The sequence below is a fragment of the Varanus komodoensis genome, unplaced genomic scaffold (genome assembly GCF_004798865.1).
Source record: "Varanus komodoensis strain SLA01 unplaced genomic scaffold, ASM479886v1 scaffold1, whole genome shotgun sequence".
Classification (NCBI taxonomy): Eukaryota; Metazoa; Chordata; class Lepidosauria; order Squamata; family Varanidae; genus Varanus; species Varanus komodoensis.
Window position 1 is genome coordinate 86,860,048 of NW_025335268.1, and position 21,053 is coordinate 86,881,100.

Below are 21,053 nucleotides of genomic sequence, written 5' to 3' on the forward strand. Positions count from 1 at the left end.
ACGGTATTACTGTATTCTGTTATAGTTTATTAAATAGTTTAGTAAACCATTTGATTCAGAATATTTTTTTCTTGTTTTCCTCCTCTAAAAACTAGGTGCGTCTTATGGTCAGGTGCGTCTTATAGAGTGAAAAATATGGTATATAGGGCACCTGTGGACTGCAGGTGGCGCAGTGGTTTAAACTGCTGTGCTGCTGGGCTGGCTGATCGAAAGGTCGCTGGTTTGAATCTGCACAACGGGGTGAGTTCCCGTTGATCCATCCCAGCTCCTGGCAATCTTGCAGTTCAAAAGCATGCAAATGCAAGTAGATATAAAGGTACCACTTTGGTGGGCAGGTAACAGCGTTCCATGCACTTCGGTGTTTAGTCGTGCCGGCCACATGACCACGGAGACTGTCTGCGGACAAACACTGGCTCCCTCGGCTAGGAAACGGAGATGAGCACTGCCCCCTAGAGTCAGGCATGACTGGACTTAATGTCAAGGGAAAACCTTTACCTTTACCTTTTATAGGGCACATTAACCTTTCAATAGTGCCTTGCCTTGTTCCAAGGTGCTAAACCTAATGACACAAGGCTAGTTTATATGCATTTAGATGCAAGAACTAACAGAGCTCCTAGGCTTTCAAGGTTAAGGCATACATATTCTGGGTAAGAAATTGTCAGTGTCTTATATTTTTATTTATTTATTTATTTATTTATTTATTTATTTATTAAAACATTTTTATGCTGCCCCATTCGCCGAAGCCTCGGGGCGGCTCACAATAATTATATTATATATTATATATTGGGGTTGGGAGAACAAATGAAATCAGAAGCCTGGGAAGAAATTGGAAAATATGCATCTTGGGAAGTCTGAAAAACAGTTAAAGAAGCAAAATAGTGGAAATGAGGAAAGAAAGTCTTGGAATCATGTTTCACCATGGGAATTGTGAGCTTTTCTACATGAATCTGTTGATTAATACATAGCATCTACTTTCGATTTTATCATAGAATTGAGATCCAAGCACTACAAGAGAAACATTTCCTGATTTTCAGCTACATAAACTCTGGGTGGCACTGTATAATAGTGGAATAGCACAAATGAATGGAGAAGGTGTTGCCATTAGAAATAATACTCCATTTTCCTTGCTTCAAAAACATCTCCCAAAGTTGTTTACAAACAGGAATGAAACTTGAGGATTGTGATACCCTCTAATGCATCCATAAACAACCATGAGTTTGGAATGACAAATGTACAATAAATGCTAAACTAGAAAATGCTCTGTTAAAGACAGCACTGCTGAATCAGCTTTAGAAAACATCACGTTTTCTATTGCTCCCTTTATGCTGTATTTTAAAGAGAAGGAAGCAGAATATGTAAATAGCAGGATTACACAAGAAAAGAAATGACAAGCAATTGTCGTTTATGCAGCCACTGAAGAGCCAACTCACATATTGGTCAGAAACTGCCTCTAATCCTCCCTCCCTCTTCCTTCAAACTTGTTTACAAATATTATCCTGTTTGTATAATATTTCAGGAAAATTGTTGTGAAAGGGAAACCAGAAGTGTCTGACTCACTTCGCAGCTCTTACCAAATTCCTTGATAACAATATTGCTACCGGGAGCGTTGCAGTAAATATTTTGACATTTGTTTATTTATAACAATTATGGCCTATTGTGCTAGTCAGTAAGGTGGAAGTGTAATTTATGAATTTCATATCGGTGCACATATGTTTCCATTAACAGGAAAACTAAATGAATTCATACAGTAGAATAGCATTTTGGTGTAAAAAGCAAAGTAACTCATTTCACAAGACTTTCAAGACCTTTCCAGAGTTGAATTGTTTATTTATACAAAATAATCTAAAATGGGAAATCATGCTGAATCATGCATGGATGATATTTAAAGAGTACTGGTGCTGAACCTAGTTTATGACTAGGATTAGGCACTATGGATAGATCCTTTAAAGTTCAGACTAAAACCCAGAGTGTTTACATGGCCCAATTAACACTGGGACCACCAACCTCCCCTTACAGTAAGTTATCCATTAGTAATAAGAGTGATTTGGGGTGGCACATTAGCTCAGTGCTCCCATGCCTGCATGGATGTCCTATGATTTCTGGATTTCAAGATACGGGATTTGTATTTTTAGCTCAGGTTCATCTTACTTCAGTCAATATCTTCCTCTTGTCTTTTCCCATCTCTTGAGAATAATGCAGAAGAGTACCCAATTTCTAAGGATATTTCCAGAGATGCAGTGGTTTTAAGTGGCTAATAAACTGTGTTAGCATGTCTGACACCTGCAATCCACATGGGATAATCTGATCTGCATACTGACAGATTGGTAGCATTCCTGGCAGACACAGTGGTGTAGCAGTTGATGCACAATCAGCAGTGATGGTAGCACAAGACCCCTCTTCTAGGTGGGACTTCTTTAGCAATGATGGATGGACCTTGGAGCTGAAGTTCAGGTTCTCCTTGTGGCCACCCAGAAAGCAATAGGTGATGGAGTCAAGCAGCAAGAAGGCCTGGCTTAAGTACCTGGACAGAACAAGAAGAGGTACTCGGTAGTCCAGTTCTTGTTTTGTTCTGGAGAAAGTATCTGCCATCTGAAACCACCCCCTAAATATGGAGGTATGTGGGAATGCATTAACAGGTAATGTAATCCTCTGCCCCAACCAGCCAGACCAGGCCATCTTCTTGCCTGAAGAGGAACCTAAACATATTCTTGTGCTAGAGGCAACCATGTGAAAGATCTCACTGCACCATCTGGACAACATTCTTGTCTTAATCATGGCCTCCACATCCACAGTTATGCCTGAGGGAGGTTGCTTCACCTTGCTGCATGACAGGACCAGCCATGTTTCTGTATTTAGGAGCTCTCTGGACATGCAAGCTTTCCAGCCCTGCATCTGATGCAGTTTAGGGTTAGGATAAGGTTAAGGGCACACACACACGAAGAGCAGGATCACTGGGGGAAAAGATGGAGATAAGGCTTCTGTCTCTACCTTTTCCTGCTTTAAGACTCACTGCTCTTGCAAATCCTCCTGGGGTTCAGCTGTCAGGGAAGGATGTAAGAGATGCCAGGTGCTTTCAGCAAGAAAATTCATATTTTCTCTACTCAGCAACCTGTGGGAGTTGAAAACTGAGAACACAGCTCTAACCCTTTCAGCTACCTTTTTGCTTATTCTTTTCTTCCTAATTTCTATAGGCTGTCTCCATGAGTCATTTCTGCTCCAAATGAATTCAACAGTAATTTCCAATCAGCCCAAATGGTTGGAGCAGTGCCTTACTTTTACAGTTAGAAGTCTTTGCTTTCAACTAGATTGGTGACAGTAGTATTTAGTGTCAGGTGGTGTTGGGGCATCCATGGGACTATGTAGGTCCTGTAGGTCATGCGTTGTGCGCCCATGATCTGTAGGGAAGAAAACATGCTTCCCACATGCTGAAAATAAATTTCTTCTTTTTAATATATCCATATTAACTATTCCACCAATGATTATTTGTATCCTTCATTCACAAATTTCTAATTTCACTAGAATGACTCTTAACAGATGCAGTGCTACATCTGCAGAATCTGCTCTTCACACATTAATGTGAAGACTGGAATGGTTCCAAATTTTTTCAGCTCTAAAGAGCAATGGAATTATCCAGGGATTCAAATCCAACTGACATGATGCTGAAAACATGGATGTGGGATGACAAAAGAATGATGTAATCGCTTGATGGGGATTGTTCTCAAAGGCTGTTAGAATTCAGATTATGGTGATGATATCAGAGTCTGCTTATGATACCAACCAAGGCAGGGACACAAGTGCCAGACTGCTAGGTCAGAACTGAGTGGTAATAGTATAATGTGTCATTTGTAATACATTCCTTCTCTTCCCACTTCGTTGTTTGGAGGAACCATCACCACAAGAAAATGTCTAATGGAAGAAATGCCCTCATCAACAGATGGAGTTACAGCGACTTTGAGCCATAACAAAAGTTGAAAATAATTTGTGTCTTATGGCTTTTTCATCGCCCCAAGGCAAGGCAATATTCAAGTGTCAAAAACAAACAATAAAACAGAAATATTTTTCTTCATTAACAAACCAGATGGTTTTTCATGCATGCGTCAGGCATTCACGGTAACCATTTAACAACACTTTTACAGCTTGATCCCTAGACGTGCTGTGCTGGGTTAAAGGCTTGGAATGAAGATGCCAACATCACTGCAGTGTGCTATGGAATATATTGTTCTGACATCACTGTTATGCTTAAATCGGAGTATTAAATACTTTCTTAAAATTCTCATTTCCTCTAAGATGATTTACAAAGGGTTGCTAGATTAATAAAGAAGGTTTCAAAGGGTCATGGTCACACAGTGGTTTCCCACTTCTAAGTTGATTTTTCCAAAATGGTTATATGCTCAATTTATAAATCATACTCATTTAGGGCTTCTAGATCCAATACTCTTAATATTTGTTTTTCTTCTTTTCTTTTTGTGCCCTGAATTTATATTTCAGGCATACATATAAAAAAATCTCACTTATCAAATAACAGTGTCATTGAATTAAAAATAGTCTATTGAGTTATCGCAAATTATATTTAAGGACTTGCTGAAAGAATTATTTTCTGATCAGTTGTTGTGAAGCATTCCTGCTATGACTCTACTGACTCTGTCTTTCAAAAATGATGAAAGCAGTCCAAAGGTATGATTAACTTCTTAGTCCCTGCAATTTCCTATTGCTCTATTTGCCCTAGATTTTGGAATTGACTTCCTGCCTCACTGCAAGTTGCTCAGCTTGATAAATTGCACAAATTCATTTTTGATCACAGTTATCTTCTATTTACTACATAGCCAGCGAGGTTAATCATATGCAGAAGCAATTCATATTCTACCCACATACAATCTCTTCCTTCCCATAGTACTTTGCATATTTTACGCACCATGAGAAACTATGTCTGTCGCCTTACTAAAACAGAGAGAGGTCATTCCTGGATTCCAACAGCCTCCTCTGGTTCACACACATTAATTCTGGACTGCCTACTCTGGTTTCCCAGAAGACCCATGAAAATAAACAGACCGAAGATAGGAGTGTATACTAATCAAACATTCTTATGACTGCACAAAAATAAGAGCCTGCAATAGTAAACAAATAATAATACAGCAATTCTGAGTGCAAGTTGATGCTTTAGAAAGGCAATCCTCCTTTGCCCGTCGTAGACTGAATGGAATAAAACAGCAGAGGGGCTCTGCTGGTCAATATCCATGCATCAGGCATGGGCACTGGTAGGCTGAAGGGCTGTGCGTGTGCCTCAGGCTCCTGGCCACGAAGCCCCCCACCCCTGGTTAACATGCACACCTTATGCATGAGTGTTTGGCCAGGAGTAGGCAAAGCTGCACATCACTGGGACAGGAAGAGACACTTTCCCTTTAATCATGTGGATCCTGCTCATGTGCTATACTGGGGAAGGGTGATATGAACATCCACTTATTTAAAAGTTCCATCCTAGTAACTTGGCATTTGAGGGTGTGGCTATTAGGAAGCAATGGCATGGAGAAATGGCTGTCTCCTTGCTCCATCCAAATGGCAAGTCCCACTTGTTCTACAACTGAGGATTCTACTTGGCGTCACTATTCGTAACCTTTCGGGAAGCCGCATTCCAGTTACTTTGACAGCTTCGCCATTTGTAGTGTATCTCATTTACAAAGTGCTTTTTTTGTAAAGAAAAAAAAAAGGTGCCGGAACTCACGTCTTGGAGTCACACTTTTACACTAAAAAGATTTTCAATTCACCAACTTTTTTTGAAATAAAGAACTTATTTACCTTTTGCACATAGCCAGTCACTCTACACACACATAAACATAATGGTCGCCGCCGGCAGTAAGCACTCGGCGCACAACCACATGACCAATCCCAAGCCCAGCAGCATCCCAAGCCGAGCAGTGCCCTCACAATCAGTGTGGACACACAAGAAGCCCGCATGCACTATTTTAATGATTTTTGCCACCGACCTACTATGCCCGACGGCAATTCAAAATCACTTGGAAAAATCCATTGGAAAAATCCATCAAAAAAAGGTGCTGGAACACTGTTCCAGTGTGTTCTATGACAAAAAAGCCCTGCATTTACAGCATTTTGAATTTGTGCTGATAAATAACCCTTGAATTCCAGTCATGAAAAAATATTGATTTTAGTTGTTCACCTTTATTATTTTTTAAAAAATTTAAATCTTAGACCCTGCCTTCCCCAAAGAACTGGAAGCAACTTTTCATCAGGAAAGTGTAATGACCTCAAGCAAAACCAAAATAATGCATTGCACCATCAATACTACTAAAACACCCATTTAGAAAAGAGTTAAAAGGTTAAACAGAAGTGGAGATAATCAAAGTGAAAAGAACAAACTGATATTGCATACATGAAAAAACCCCTGAGTTAGAAGGGTATTCCACAAGGCGGTCGCACCACCAAGAGGTCCATATTCCTTACCATAGCACACTACAGTCCCTTATGCTTGAAGAATCTGGAGTAAAGCCTGAGATGCAGGGATAGGAGAGAAATTCATTCTGTGTATGTTTTGACATGAACAAAGCTAATTCTCACTTCCTGATCTAATATGCAAACTGAAATGCAGCTTTCATTCCATATGGACATTTTCTCAGTTATGCTATGCAATTGTCTAGCCAAAATGGCATTATTAGGTTGGAGCATGTGCACAAACTTTTTAAAAGTGAAAATGACATACAAAGATGCATTCACAGAAAAATCACTTGCAAAACACATATAGGCAAAATTGCATATAAATGACATATATTACACAAAATGTGTACAAAATTCACACAATGGTGAAATGTTTGCAAATTCATACAGAAATAATACAAAACAAATGAAACATATAACTTTTTATGGTAAGAAAAATGAAAACTTAAATTGACAAATTTGTCCATTCCTACTAAGGTGATATATGGAGCATATGGAAGGAACATATGAAAGAAGGTAATCTTGAAGGTATTCAGACAGACCCCAGTCAATTTACAGATTTATGAATTGACCCAGAAACAAACAGACAACCCATGCAGACCAAACAAGATACACATAATATCTAAAGACGTTCTTCCAGTCAGCACTTTGTTCTGTTATATGCAAAGGCTACAATGTCTCAAATGTTTAACTTCCACAAAGAGAGAGAGAGAGAATGAATGAATCAAGGACAGACCATACAAGATACTGAGCAGACCAAAAAGAATGATGTAACTCCAACTCAGACTCCAACTCAGTCACAAGCACAAGGAATAAGTTGATTAACTCAAATGTAAGACCGGCCTATGCATTTATAAATGGCATATGCATGCAGCATAGGGAACATGTTATCAAAGCAGAATACTGAAGAAACAAAGTCAAGCCAGACTACAATATTAAGAGACTCTTTGGCAGAATCTTGATATCTGTACACTGCATATCAAACACACACACTTGTGCACATGCACACACACACAAACACCCAGACAGAACAAGCAAGCCATACTTTGCACATGTTCACACCCTCACTCCATCCATCCATCCAGTTCTTGGCCACCCAAGTGATAAAGATCTTTGTTTGCATAAGGAAAAATAATACCTTAAATATCCAAACAAAGTTCATTACCCATTCAAGCTATTAAGATCTGTCATTGGACAAATATCACTGTTACCCTCAAAGCTAGCATGGGGTGGAGTTGGGAGGGGGGATTCTACTTATCCTACTATTCAAAGGCAGAGGAAGTCAGAATGTAATCTCATCTGATCACACAGGAGATTCTGAACCTAGATTGTTTAGGCCAGGATTTAGAGGTCAAATCCAGTACTTTGAATGGGGGCATAAATTCACTTGATTTATTCCTTTCTCTCAAGTTCTTAGTAATAATTAAAACATGAATTCAAACAAAGAACTGCCCAGAAGCAAGTCACCCCACTCCAGAATTGGTCTAACTTGCTAATTAGGCTATTACATTCTAGACCACTTAAGATTTCCGAAGTCTCTTAAAGGTAATCCAAACTTCATTACAATAATTCAAGTATGAAATTACTTGAGTATGTGAGGATGGCCAAGTCACCATGTCCCAACTAGAAAGAGTCCAATCAACAAACAAATCAAAATGGTCAAAGACCAAATGGTCCAAGACAATAGGCAATTCACTATTCCCATATCAATGGGGCCACCCACTCTGGCATTCCTGTTTTAAGTTGATTGCATTTCACCTATTTACTCTATCCTTAGATAATCAAATCCGAGCCACCAAGTATCTGGATCAGACGAAGAAAAACAAAGTCATATTCATCAGCATAGAGAAGAGACCATGTCCCAAAACCTACTTATGTCCTTGCTTAGCAGTTTTATGCAGATGTTTAGCTTCTCTAAATAGTGGTGATTCTGTTACCTTTCTATCGCCATAGTTCTAATGCTTACAGAAAACCAAGGGCAGTTGAGCGATTACAAGGGGCTTCTGCATATTCACAGCTGAGATATGCTTGTGGCTTTTCTTCCTGTTCTAGACTACAAATTTATATAGATAGATAGATAGATAGATAGATAGATAGATAGATAGATAGATAGATAGATGATATAGATATATAAATCATAAACCTGTGTAACTTTGTCTCCCAGTATCCTCTCCTCTCTGTGACACTGGCTAACACAGGTCAGTCTTTCAGTATGTTGTGCAATAACACACCATTTCTCTCTATGTTCTTCACCACTACTACCAAAAAGGTGTCAAAACAGAACAGGGCTTGTCAGGAGAGGTGGGATAGTTTTGATGGTTTCAGCCTCAGGCCATAAATAAGTGTTATTCACCCATGCACAACATATAACTCATCCTAAGTGGCAGCACACTCTGCTCTAGAGAAGTATTTGACTGAGCTGCCTCACCAAGTCAATTACTGCTTATTCTCAGGGCCAAAAGAGCAGAGATGCCTGCCAAGGAGGCATGGGGAAACCTGCGTGGCACAGTATCTCATTTGTGGATAAATATATATCTAGTCGGAGGTTCCTTGTGGTGCGTGCGTGTGTGTGTTTTAAGGGCTGCTATAAAATGTATGTTCCAACAATATTGTTCCTGTTCTCTAAATATGAAGTAAAATCAAGGCTGTGTTAGATGGCTGCCTATACAATTCCAGCAATTCCACCTTAATCAGGAGTTATTTATGGTAAACCTACTTAGTTGCTTACAGCTCCATTCCTGAATGCCTTATTAAGGAAAATGACTGCACTGCAAATGGATTTCAGTACAAGTTTTATCTAAGTAAAGGCTGAACAAAAGCAGAGTAATTTTTTAAATACAAGCACTGCAGTCTGCACAAGTGCAAGGAACAGTAAAGAGACAACAACAACAAAAATAAGCCTCAAACCATTTAGTATGCATTGTTTCATGGGTGGGAAGGGAATCTGGAGAAATTTCCCACTAAATAACAACAACAAGAACAACAACAACAAGCTGAAAAGTACAAAGGAGAGCATCTTGAAATAAATGGCATACTTATTGCTAAGAAATGAGCCCAGATATATCTTAAACAAATGCTAAAGCTCAGAATTTACTGCACCATTCATGCACTTTCATCTCTCTCATTTCATGCCACAACAAGGGATTTTGTGTATTCCATATGAAATACAGCAAGACTGTGATTTTTTTTCAGCAATAAACCCCACGCATGCATGACAAATCCAAGCATGCAAAATGTTTAACATCCCAGTTCAGAGATACTTTGGGGACAAAATCCGATTATGAGTTATATGCCACAATAAATAGGGCTCTGCATTTCAAAAAGCAATTTATAGTTCATAAAAATGACAAAATGTACCTGTCAGACAGAACCCGGAGTGCAGATCTCTGTGCTGCCTGCTGGAAGGAAGGGCAGAAATGTTTATTTTATACTCTGACTTTTAAAATATGAGCTCAGTCCACAATGAAAAAAATGTGTCACACATTCTTGTCACATGTCCACATTTTAAAGCATTAACAAGTAGCACTAAGTCCAAGTCATATGGATATTTTCCATCTACAACATGTAATAGCACTTTGTTAAGTATGCTATAAAACCAGAGAACTGTTAAAGCATTGCACAGTCCTTTAAATCTGAACAATCCTATTTAAAGATTTTTTTAAAACCTTGCTGAAATTAATTCCCTTTCTTCCCACCATCCCCTTTACCATTAGTTCCCTCCCACTCTTCCATAGAAATGGAAATCATGGATTGGCTCCCCTGGAACCATCTGTGGTTACAGAATTGTTCATTTAGCAAAGTGTGCAAGAATTGCAGCAGGCTTTCTTCAACACTGTTGCGATTCGTTGCTGGCAAGTTTTGACTCTGCTGCATGCAGATGAAGGATTCAGTGATACTTTACTTCTCAGTTGATGCTTACAAACAACTGGCATATGAAATAAAATCACAGCTTTTCAAATTTAATAGGACATTCACATTTGATCAGTAAACTAGCTTCTTATTTGTTTTGGTGACATGAGTCCCATAGAAAGTAGTGACATAGATTTTTGTCATTTCAGTAAATAACCAGACATACCAGTAAATAACCAGAATATGATTATCATCTTAGCTAGAACCTCGGCTTTGGCTTTAACCTTGCCTAAAGGAGGCAGTAGTGAGAGCTCTGTTTAAACAAAATCTACTGTTCTGAGGAATTTCCATCTAATGTCCAGTATTCCATTCTTGAGCAAGGTGCTGGAATGTGTGGTAGGGATTTTTGGATGAGGTAGATTATCTAGACCCATTTCTATCTTATCTCCCATTCTATCTATACTTACATAAAACCTCTGAAAGAAATTATCCAGAATTTTAAGATTCAGTGCCACCAGAATGTTGATGACACCAAACTGTTTCTCATCTAAATCCCAGGAAGCTGATCTGGTTCTTAATTGGCATCTGATGTCATTAAGGGACTGGTTGAGGGCAAACAAATTGACATTCGATCCAGACAAGACAGAGTTGCTCCTGCTCAGTCCAAAGGTAGATCAGCCTGTGCCTGAAGGGTTAGTCTCCTCTGAAGACTCAGGGCCACAGTTTGGGTGTTTCCTTAAACTTGCTCCTGAAGCTAAATGCCTACTCTTGGCAATGCCCAAGAGAACATTTCAACAGCTGAGACTAGTGTCACCTATGCCCATGCCTAATTATGTCTGATCTGTTAAGCATGTCTTCATTACATCCTATCTGGACTACTGGAACATTCTCTGTGTGAGATTGCCTTGGAAAACTTCAGTTCTTCTTCTTCTTCAGAAACTTCAGTTTGACCAGAATGCTATGGCCAGACCATAGGCAAGCCCAATTACAGGAAGCGTCAATTTCTTGTTAAAGTAGTGCCACTAGCTGTCAGTTTCCTTCCAAGAAGAATTCAGAGTACTGGTTATGACTTGTAAAGCAATACAAAGCTCTCCCATGAGCCTGTCCACTTCTTAAGATCTTCTAGAAAAGACCTTCTTTCAAGGTCACAGCCTTCGCAGGCATGCTTCGTAGCAACCCAAGCACAGGCCTTTTTGGTGACCATCCCAGATTCATTCCCTCTTTGCTGTTCTTCCTCGGAAAAGCAAAGATTGCTTTATTCAAGACGGTCTTTCGGCCTGTAAGTAGATCTTTTGGTTGGATGCAGTTTTAATTTTCTAAATATGCAACTGATACATATTACTATACTTTTTATATTTTATTATTTTAACCAATTTAATTATGTCTGTAAGCCACCTTGAGTGTTCATTTTTGATAGAAGGATAAGAGTACAAATCATATCAATCCATTAACCACCTCTTATATTTTAGAATTTTAGCATCACACTTTTGAAAATTTAGCATTAAGAAGTGCATTATCATTGTTTTGGGTTTTCTATATAATTGGTTTCATTGTTGTGGTGGTCTTTAGTATTTGGATATTGATTCTATTGTAAACCACCTAAACAGTCCTTATGAGCTAGGGCATGGGTCCTCAAACTACAGCCTGCAGGCCGGATCTGGCCTGCATGCCCATTTATCTGGCCTGTCTCAGAGGATTTGGACTCCTCATGCCCGTGCCCACTGCCGCCACCCGCCTTGCTGTGTGTGTGATGAGGTGCCAGCTTGCTTGCTTGGAGATCGTTTTGGACTCGCTCGGAGATGTCCGAACAAGCAAGCTGCTGCCTCGCTGTGCACATCGTCGCCATCTCACTGGCCTGCGCCTGCAGGCACCCCTGCCTCACCGGCCTGTGCCCGCTGCCACCTTTCAACTGGCCCCCTGTTGAAAAAGTTGGAGGACCCCTGAACTAGGAGGTGGCATATAAATCTAAAAATAAATAGATAAATAAATAAATAGGCTGATCCTGTCAGCTATTTGCTATGCTTTTTATTATGTTTTTATTATCTGCAAGGGGCATAGAGTAATATGTATGGCCATCCCCTTCCTATTTTACCTTCATCCTGAAAGGTGGATTAGTGACAGGCCCAAGGTCATTTAATCAGCTTCAACAGGACTGAACCTGGTTCTCCCTGGTCCTAGCCAACGTTCTACTGATAGTCTCCTTATTCATTCACAGTACAAAATTATGGTTTTCCCTTTAAGTGCCCAAATCTGAACAATGACAATTCTGCGAGTAAGCTATACGATTGTAGGTTGCATGCCCCACCATCCACATGTGGTGAGACTTGAGCATGTCAGCATTTCTGTTTTGACCAAGAAGAGTCCTGGAAAATATGCATCTTTATTTCCTAGGAACTTTCTGGCAATTTTGGCTATGCACTACCATGCTGAGACAAAAGTGTGGACAGGTGCCATAGAGACATGACCTCTGATTGGCATTCCTGAACTAATATATATTTATAAGCTTCATATTAAAGCAGGTGTGCCAAGGTTTGTCTATCATTAATCATCATGCTCTTTTATGGGTGGTAGATGGATCCTATCTGGAATGGACTGAGCCCTTCCTAGCATCCACAGTTTATGCTGCTTACTTGGAAGGAGGATTCAACAGAGAAAGCCCCACTTATTTCAGAAAAAAGCTCAGGGATCAACCAGGATGGCTTGGTATCAAAAAGAATAAAATTTCTATAATGGAATCACCCTAGACACACTGAATATGTATGCACTCATCTCCTTATGTCCAGCATGCTTACTGGATGTCTTTCTGCTTTACCTAGTCTGAGTTAAATATCACAAAACATGTGTGGGGAGAAAGCTGTTCTTGATGAGGGTGGGTATCCTTTTCAGACCCATTCTGGCCACAGATCCTAAATGGGGCCAAAGAAACAGGTTCCTCTAGTTATTCTCATTATTTAGACATATTGCTCATAAATAAAAAATTAGCCCCACTGTCTCTAAACAGACTCTTTGAAGAGATATGATAATAAAAATAAGCAATTTAATATCCTTGAAGAGAAGGAAGCTTCTCATGTAATTATTTACTTTTCTGACTCCTGGCTTGCTGGTCCCTAAAACCTACTGGTCTGGGGATAACATTTTAAGATTCCACTTCACCATTCCATTATCACACGCCAACATGTCAGGTCCACTGAGCTCCCTCCTTATCACACAGATCAGAATGAACTGAAGCAACCTGCCAATCCCTGGAAGGACCAGCCTGCTTCTGAGTTGTGCTGGTTCTACTTGTTATTCATATATTTGTTTTCTGCTGTTTTCACATCTTTATTTTAAAAATCCTATATGAAAATCACCTTATTTGCAGAGTATTTTCAACAAAATATGTATTTGAATTAATTTTACCCACCACTCCCACATCTTTGCATGCATTTTAACTTGGAACTACTTCTGAACTGAAATCTTTTGCAAAATTCAGAGACATACAAAAAAGGAAGAATGTAATCAATGTTTTAGTCCATGAAACTTCATAAAATGGAGAGTAAACAAAATCCTTGATCATCTCTATCCCCAAACCTCTCTCAATCCTTTTTTAAGGTTCAAATTGATGTACACTCTTCTGATTCAGCTCAGACTCCACTACCTTGGGAGCAACCCAGCAAATAATGGAAAGATGATCACGTAAGAATGATGGTGCACCCATGTTATAATTCAACAGAACAAACTCTTCACAGATGTAGGAACAATATGACTGGCAGTTCTGTCAAATCCCTAGTTCATCCCTGGAAGGCAGAGGTGACCTGGGTGGTTGACATGATCACTCCTGAGCACCCTTTCTGTAGTAGCGCTCATACGGCTCTGTGGTGTATCCCAAGCTAGGAGCAATGAAGCAGTATGGGAGACGGTTTGAGCACAAATGGTGGAAAACTCCCAGGTGGTGCAATTGAACCCTGGGTGGTGCCTACCATCAGATATATTTGGGGAACATGAGGGTGGCAAACAAAAAACATCTCACTGCCTCTGTCCAAGACTGAATGAACAGCTGGGCAGAAGAGTAGCTGAGCAATGAATAGGCGGCTGCTGGCCAGCTGGGAACCAGGTGGTCCACAGCCGGCATCTGGATGGGCCAGCACACAGCTGGCTTTTCTCTCTGGTGGGTGGCAGCCAGACTCACAGTGCTTAGACTCAGGCTGTGCTTTCCTCTGGCTGGGAAGAAAGGGGGAAGCTCCGAGACCAGGCTCCCAGCAGTTTGGAAAGCATAGGATCTTTTTTTTTTGCCCTGCAAAGGCACTCTGATGTTGGGCGACAAGGCAAAGGCTTTCTCTGCCTCCTGTGAGAACTGCAAGGGGATGGCAGAAGCAGCCCAGCCCCATAGCTTCTTTTCTGAATCCTGCGATGGGGAAAGAGCCATTCCCTCTGAGGAGACGTCATGGGGCCCTGCTTCAATGAGCATTCCAATCCCTGACTTTTTAAGGAAATGGAATGCATTCCTCTTTCCTTTGCACAACCCCAGAATAGCTGCTTCAGAACTGAGGGAGGCATCGATGCCCAGACTGTTTCTACACCTATTTTCGGAGTGAAAATGCTTTTTAAACCCTGGGAAGGGGGTCTTATCAGATTTTACCCCCTACATGCATCTGGAATTCCTCAAGTCCTACTGCTGCCTTCCCATTGTCATTTCAAGCCTTCCAATTCTTCCTTTCAGATTGGAAACAGAATATTTGATATTTATATTGCACATAAGGTATGATCAAATCACATTTTTTCCCCTAAAAGTGGTTTCCCAAATCTCTGTTTATAGCCTCTTCTGTATTAGTATATTTGTCTGAAGTCAGTAACATTCCTTCCATGAAAGATGCTGGAAGCAGCAAAGAGAAATTGTACGGAAAGCCTGAAAAACCAGGCAAAGAATTCTGAGTGGACTGACAGGCTTCTATGCTTCAGTTGCCATAAAATGTAAGATACAAGATCTTTTCGATCCTCCCCCTCCCAGCATTACTGAATATAGGTCCATTCAGGATTAAGTCTATTGATTTCTCCTTAGCCTATTAATCATTCAACGAAGGTTTTGGCTTCATATCTATGGAAAACCCTAAATATTCTGAGAACAGTAATAATTTCCTAATCCTTGTTCTCTAGAGATTGCATACATCTCTCCAGCCTTTATTGCAACAGGCCAAGCCTTGGGAACACAATCAACAATCAGTGAAATCAATCAAATATTCAGGTTTTAGCACTGGAAAACAAGCCACCACTGTAATTGGGGCTGAACAGCTTCTGGGTAATTGGAGTGCAGAAGGCCACAAGATGAGCTGAAAGGACCTGCTGAGGAGAGACACCCTGTGTCTTACAATAGCCAAGGAGAGCTCAAAATGTTAATACAGAAGCCAGATATTACATGGTACATGAATGAACCTGCAGGTGTTTCATCTAAACTTGAAATCTAACAACGTTACTATCCCCTTTTAACTCTACCACAGGAGATATGACAGTTTAGTGAACAATCCAGTGCTTTAGAAAAAGTAATGAACCAGACCTTCATAATAGGTCAGAACAATTAATAATCACTGCAAGACATCTGTTGCACTTGGTAGTCTATTATGAGACAGGTTTTTATGTGGCTATAATCAGACCCACAATCACAGATATAAGATGCATCTCCTTGTGCATTCTATTATACAGCACCTGGAACCTGGACATTTATAACAAAGTACTGCATTTTTTGCTCTATAAGATGCACTTCCCCCCCCTCAAAAGTAAGGGGAAATGTCTGTGCGTCTTATAGAGTGAATGTGTGTGTGCCCAATGCCGGGGACGCTGCCAGCCTGCCTGCACCACGTGGCACCACTTGGCTGGCATGCGCTCGGCGCATGCTGCTCCACCCCCCCCCTCCAGTGCAGGTGAGAGCTGTGCCGCTCGGGGGAGAGGTGCGGAGGAGGAGCCACGGGCTTTAACCCACCGGCCGCACGGAGAGACGGACTGCTCACCCCCACCGCCTGGGAAGACCTGCTGCCGCCGCCCGGAAGACCACCACCGGCACGCTGCCAGCCCCACATGGCACCATTTGGCCAGCACGCACTCAACACCCCCCCCCCCGGTGCAGGTGAGAGCTGTGCCGCTCAGGGGGAGGCGTGCGGAGGAGGAACCGCGGGCTTTAACCCGCCGGCCACACAGAGAGACGCACTGCTTCACCGCACCGTCCGGGAAGACCTGCTGCCGCCGCGCTGCCCAGAAGACCACCGCCGGCACGCGCTCAGCGCGCCCTGCTCCGCCCCCCTCCTCCGGTGCAGGTGAGAGCTGTTAATCACAGGTCGGTGTGTGTTTTCAAATGGCAACCCATCTTTTAATGAAGCCCATGGGGAAGTGATGGGGATGTGCCTGTGATTATCAGGAAGCTTTCCATGGATCCCTCCTCTAAAAACTAGGTGTGTCTTATGGTCAGGTGCATCTTATAGAGTGAAAAATACAGTAGTTTGCAGCCTATCTGCAACCAATCTTGTGTCAACTGGAAGAAGAGGAGGAAGAAGATAGTGGCATATCTGGCAGGGGTAGGAGTACTTCCAGATTTTTATAGCTGTTTTGATATATCTTTATATTTATCTTTCCTGTGACATTTTCCTTTTTGTATTTTATCTTAATCCTTTCAACAATGTACTGTATTGTATTCTTCTAATCCACCCAAAATGCTTTTTATTGGGCAGATCGCAATATAATAAATCAATAAACATAGACAGGCCTAGAGGCTGATCTCCACTTCTGCCTGCCTTTCCGGTGCTTAACTGCTACCTGTTCCACAGAACATCATTCCATAAGCAGACAATAAGAAGGCACTGGGGTAAGGAAGAGAAGGAAAGATTCATTAATTGTTTTAGAAGATTGTTTACATGCTACTTTTCAGTGGCTTATAATGCATCTTATCAGTGGCTTAAAAGCCTCTAAAATTATCCATGAGACCTGAAACAAAACGTTGCAATGTGCAGTGCTTGTTCATTGTTCCTGTCTGTCAGCTCTGCCATCTTCAATTCTATTCCCGCTTCCACCCAGTTTTTCATTCGCTTTTCCAGTGAGCACACTGGATCCTTTTTGGGCTGCGTTGTCAGTTTTTCTGCACAGCTTTGTTGCATTTCTGCAAACCTAGGGATTTCTTTAAGCCTGCTCATGCGCCCCCCCCCCCAGTGTGTGTGTGTGTGTTTATGAAATAGCCGTCACAGCCCGAAATAGAACGGATGATAAAAACCAATTGGAATATAATTAATCCAAGAACAGTATAAAATACCTACAGCTTAATGGAGGGGGGGGGGCACACATAGGGGAGAGACAAGCATTTCAAACCAAGCTAAAGCCTAGGCAAAATGCAAAAAGAGATTGCCAACTAGCCAGACACTTGCCATTGAGGCGGCCATATGTTCTGTTTGTACTACAGTGCCTCTGAATTTGATGTGTTGTATATTTGTGAAAAAGCGTGGCCGGTGTTGTTTCCTGGTTACAGAGCAAAACGTAGGCAAATCCAACGAAAGACGTGAGACCCTAGTAGCAGAAGGCTCTGTGTGGGTCATCCAATCATCGGGGCAATCTTTCCTGCTGCACACCTGCTTCTTTCCAGGCACAGCCACTTGTCTTTGGGTGCATGCACCGAACAGTGCTCAGTTCAGGGTAGCTCTCAGTAGGACTGTGCAGAAGCAGTACTTGGGGAACCATCCTGTTCCCCCTTCCTGTGTTCCCTTGCCTTTCTAACACTCTTCAAGTGCTTATTTTGCATAATTTATGATAAGTGTAGACTTTTCAGTGTCATTACTGTGAAATATACAGTGTTGACCTTGTCTCAATTAAATGCATTCAAATCAAGCCTCTTTGTGTTCTACACGCAGCACTTGGCTCTGCACTGTTTCTTTGGGACACGGCCATATAGTGATATTCACACAAGGAGCCTTTTAAAAATAATGAGCATCTGCAGCAAAGGGCAGTGGGCTGCTGAGATCATTAAGTATGATCATTAACTTCATCTTCTATTAAAATCTTGTTAGTCAGTTTTAGATGCACTGCAGCTAAGACTCTATTAATGAAAGCTGTCATAACTTATCTGGGTTTTGCAATGTTGAGATTAAAACTACTTCATCTTGGAGAGCTGCATCAGATATTATGTCCTTAGGGAAAGCCAAATTTTAGGTAATGGGAGTAATTTTAACATCTTCAACAATATTTCTACTGCACTTTAACACACACACACATACGCACCTGTTAATAGCAGCAGTTTAATATTCCCTTTAATAAATCTGACTCATTTATAAAACTTGGAGATGTAACTTAAACTTAGATTATATTACATTAAACTGTATAGCTTGACATTGCTCTCTTTTCATCTCTTTAACTTTAAATAGAAGTTGCCATGAGCAGGATCATGCCTCAGAGGAAAGGGCCATAGTTCAAGCCTGAGAATTATCCCACTTCCAAATTATATGGCTCGGTGGGAAAGCTGCAAAGGGTGCCAAATAGAAGCTTCTCTCCTATACTGAATAACAGCTTTGAGAATGGTGGCATTTTTATCAGGAACATAGGACTAGGGAAGGGTTAAAAACTCTGTGACTGCGATTTAAAGTGGGGGGGGGCGTCCGCTCTTTCCTTGTTTTTTTAAAGTTGTACATGGTAGCAAACTATGCTTTTTAATTAATTTATAGATTGGCCCTTATTCCACATTAACTTGGTATGTTTGGTTCTATATGATTTTGTTTCTCTGCTGTATACTTCTGTGTTAATAAGAGATTATGTATTAATACTTGTTGGTTTTCTTTACACAGAGTGTTTGTGGGCCCATTTCCTGCTGCTCTCCCATATGCCTGGATTGCTTATGAGTTTCTTGTGTAGTCGCTGACTACCTCTAGACCAGCCTTCCCTGCCCGGAAGCCTTCCAGACATTTTTTATTTCAATTCACTAGGCAGCTTGGCCAATGACCAGGAATGTTGGGAATTCAGTCCAATTCCCTGGTGCATCTGCTGGGCACCAGGCTGGAGGATGCTTTGGATACTTCCCATTTTACCCGGGCGAGAAGTTAGCTTTGTGCTTGTTCCCATAATCCCTTCCTGCTGCTATCCTCTTCCTTCCTTCTTGCATACTTGCTCCCGCCTGCCTGATGCTTTCCATGCTTTTTTAGACCACTGATATTCTCAGTTAGTCTTGGAAGGAAGCCTGGTTCTACCACCACTTTCACTCCTCATATGATGTTATACTTAGAGTTTATCCTACTATTTTTAGCTCATTTTAAAAAGGGCTCAATGCATATTTGATACAATCAGAATGCTTTAAAAATCTTTATAAATTGATGTCTCTCTGTCAGCCAATCGTGCAGAATGCAAGACTAAACCTGGATTCATAGAAAACCACTTCCTATGAATTACGTCTTATTAATTAGGTTATACTGTTGTTGTGTAAAAACAAATTCCTCATGGCTAGGATTTTCATCTCATCAATAACAATGATACATTCTGATCATGAAGCAATCTGGAGTACATAGTTACTTGCACTGTGATGTCCCACTGGGGATTCAGGCCCTGGCACAGAAGCAATCACATGATCCAAGTGACTTTGGTTTTAGCACTTGCATATTAATAATTCATGCCGAGCCTGTTCATGGGATAATGTGTGGGTGGAAGGGGGGGGGGTTGGTATCATGTCATAGCGAAAGCATCTATATCAGAGTTTTGCTAACTTCTGCAGTCCTTTGTTCAAGACCAGTTCATTGTTCATTGAGCATCCCTGATTGGCTGGGAGCAAATTGTTTCTTATTGCCAGTATAAACATGGATATATTTATATCTACTGCCTGCTCCCTGAGATAGCTTCCTAGTAGATATTTCATAACTAAACATTTCGTATTTCCTTTTCATATGGTCTGTCCTATCCTTTCAGTGGGAACAGATTCATGCAACACTAAGGTATGTATGTCATGTCATTTTCTAAAACGGACACACAATACTTTAAAGTCCTTTCCTTTTGGGGAAGGTTAGACAAGTGTAACGTAACCTAGCAATAGCTGAGTTTATTGTTTGTGACTATATATACGTATGTATGTATGCACATAATCATAACATTTTAACACATACTTTCTATGATTTCTCTCTACTATTAACTGTAAAGTACTAAAACACAATTCTTTTACTTTGGCTTGCAGCTCGAGTTCCATTCTGGAGCCATGCTGCTTAGGATGGGTTCTGGTTGCTTCTTAGCTTCTATTTATACAATTTCACAATTTCTTTGGCAGAGGCCAAGAGTACATACCAGGGTGTTGCCTTTTATGAATCTCAGGAGATGTGAGAGGCAAACAGACTGGATGAACTTTGGTTACATATTCCAGACAAGCACAATGACTCTATTTATTCAGATTAAGCAGCTGAATGTTGATTGATCGACTCTGTGGGTAATAAATTTTCAAAGCCACAAAACTTCAGTGGCAACTAGCTTGATCCCACTTTTTTTTGGGGGGGGGGTCTGTCTATAAGGCCGTTGTTGTAAAAACAAACCAAAAAAAAGATTATTTTTCCACGTATGTAAACTAGTTCTGATTGACATGAATTCCACAACTAGCTTTGGAGGTTTATATCTTCCTGTAAATTCCTACCTTCTACTGTTCCAAAATTACAAGAAATGTAGAAGGAAGGGGAGGGGGAAGAAATGAGTACGGGAAAGAGAGAGGACAGGAAGGAGAGATATTTGCATAATACTCAGCAATCACTGCTTAATAATGCACCTAACACTGATGGAAATTGCCA

The 21,053-nt window shown here is 40.8% G+C and overlaps 1 protein-coding gene across 1 annotated transcript in view; it reads right to left on the minus strand.

The window, feature by feature from the left end:
* The window catches only part of AFF3 (AF4/FMR2 family member 3), a 266,117-nt gene that overhangs the window by 72,434 nt on the left and 172,630 nt on the right, over positions 1 to 21,053 (minus strand). The window contains 1 exon segment of the mRNA XM_044431098.1: positions 9,805 to 9,845. Coding sequence (XP_044287033.1) covers positions 9,805 to 9,845 — 41 coding nt within the window.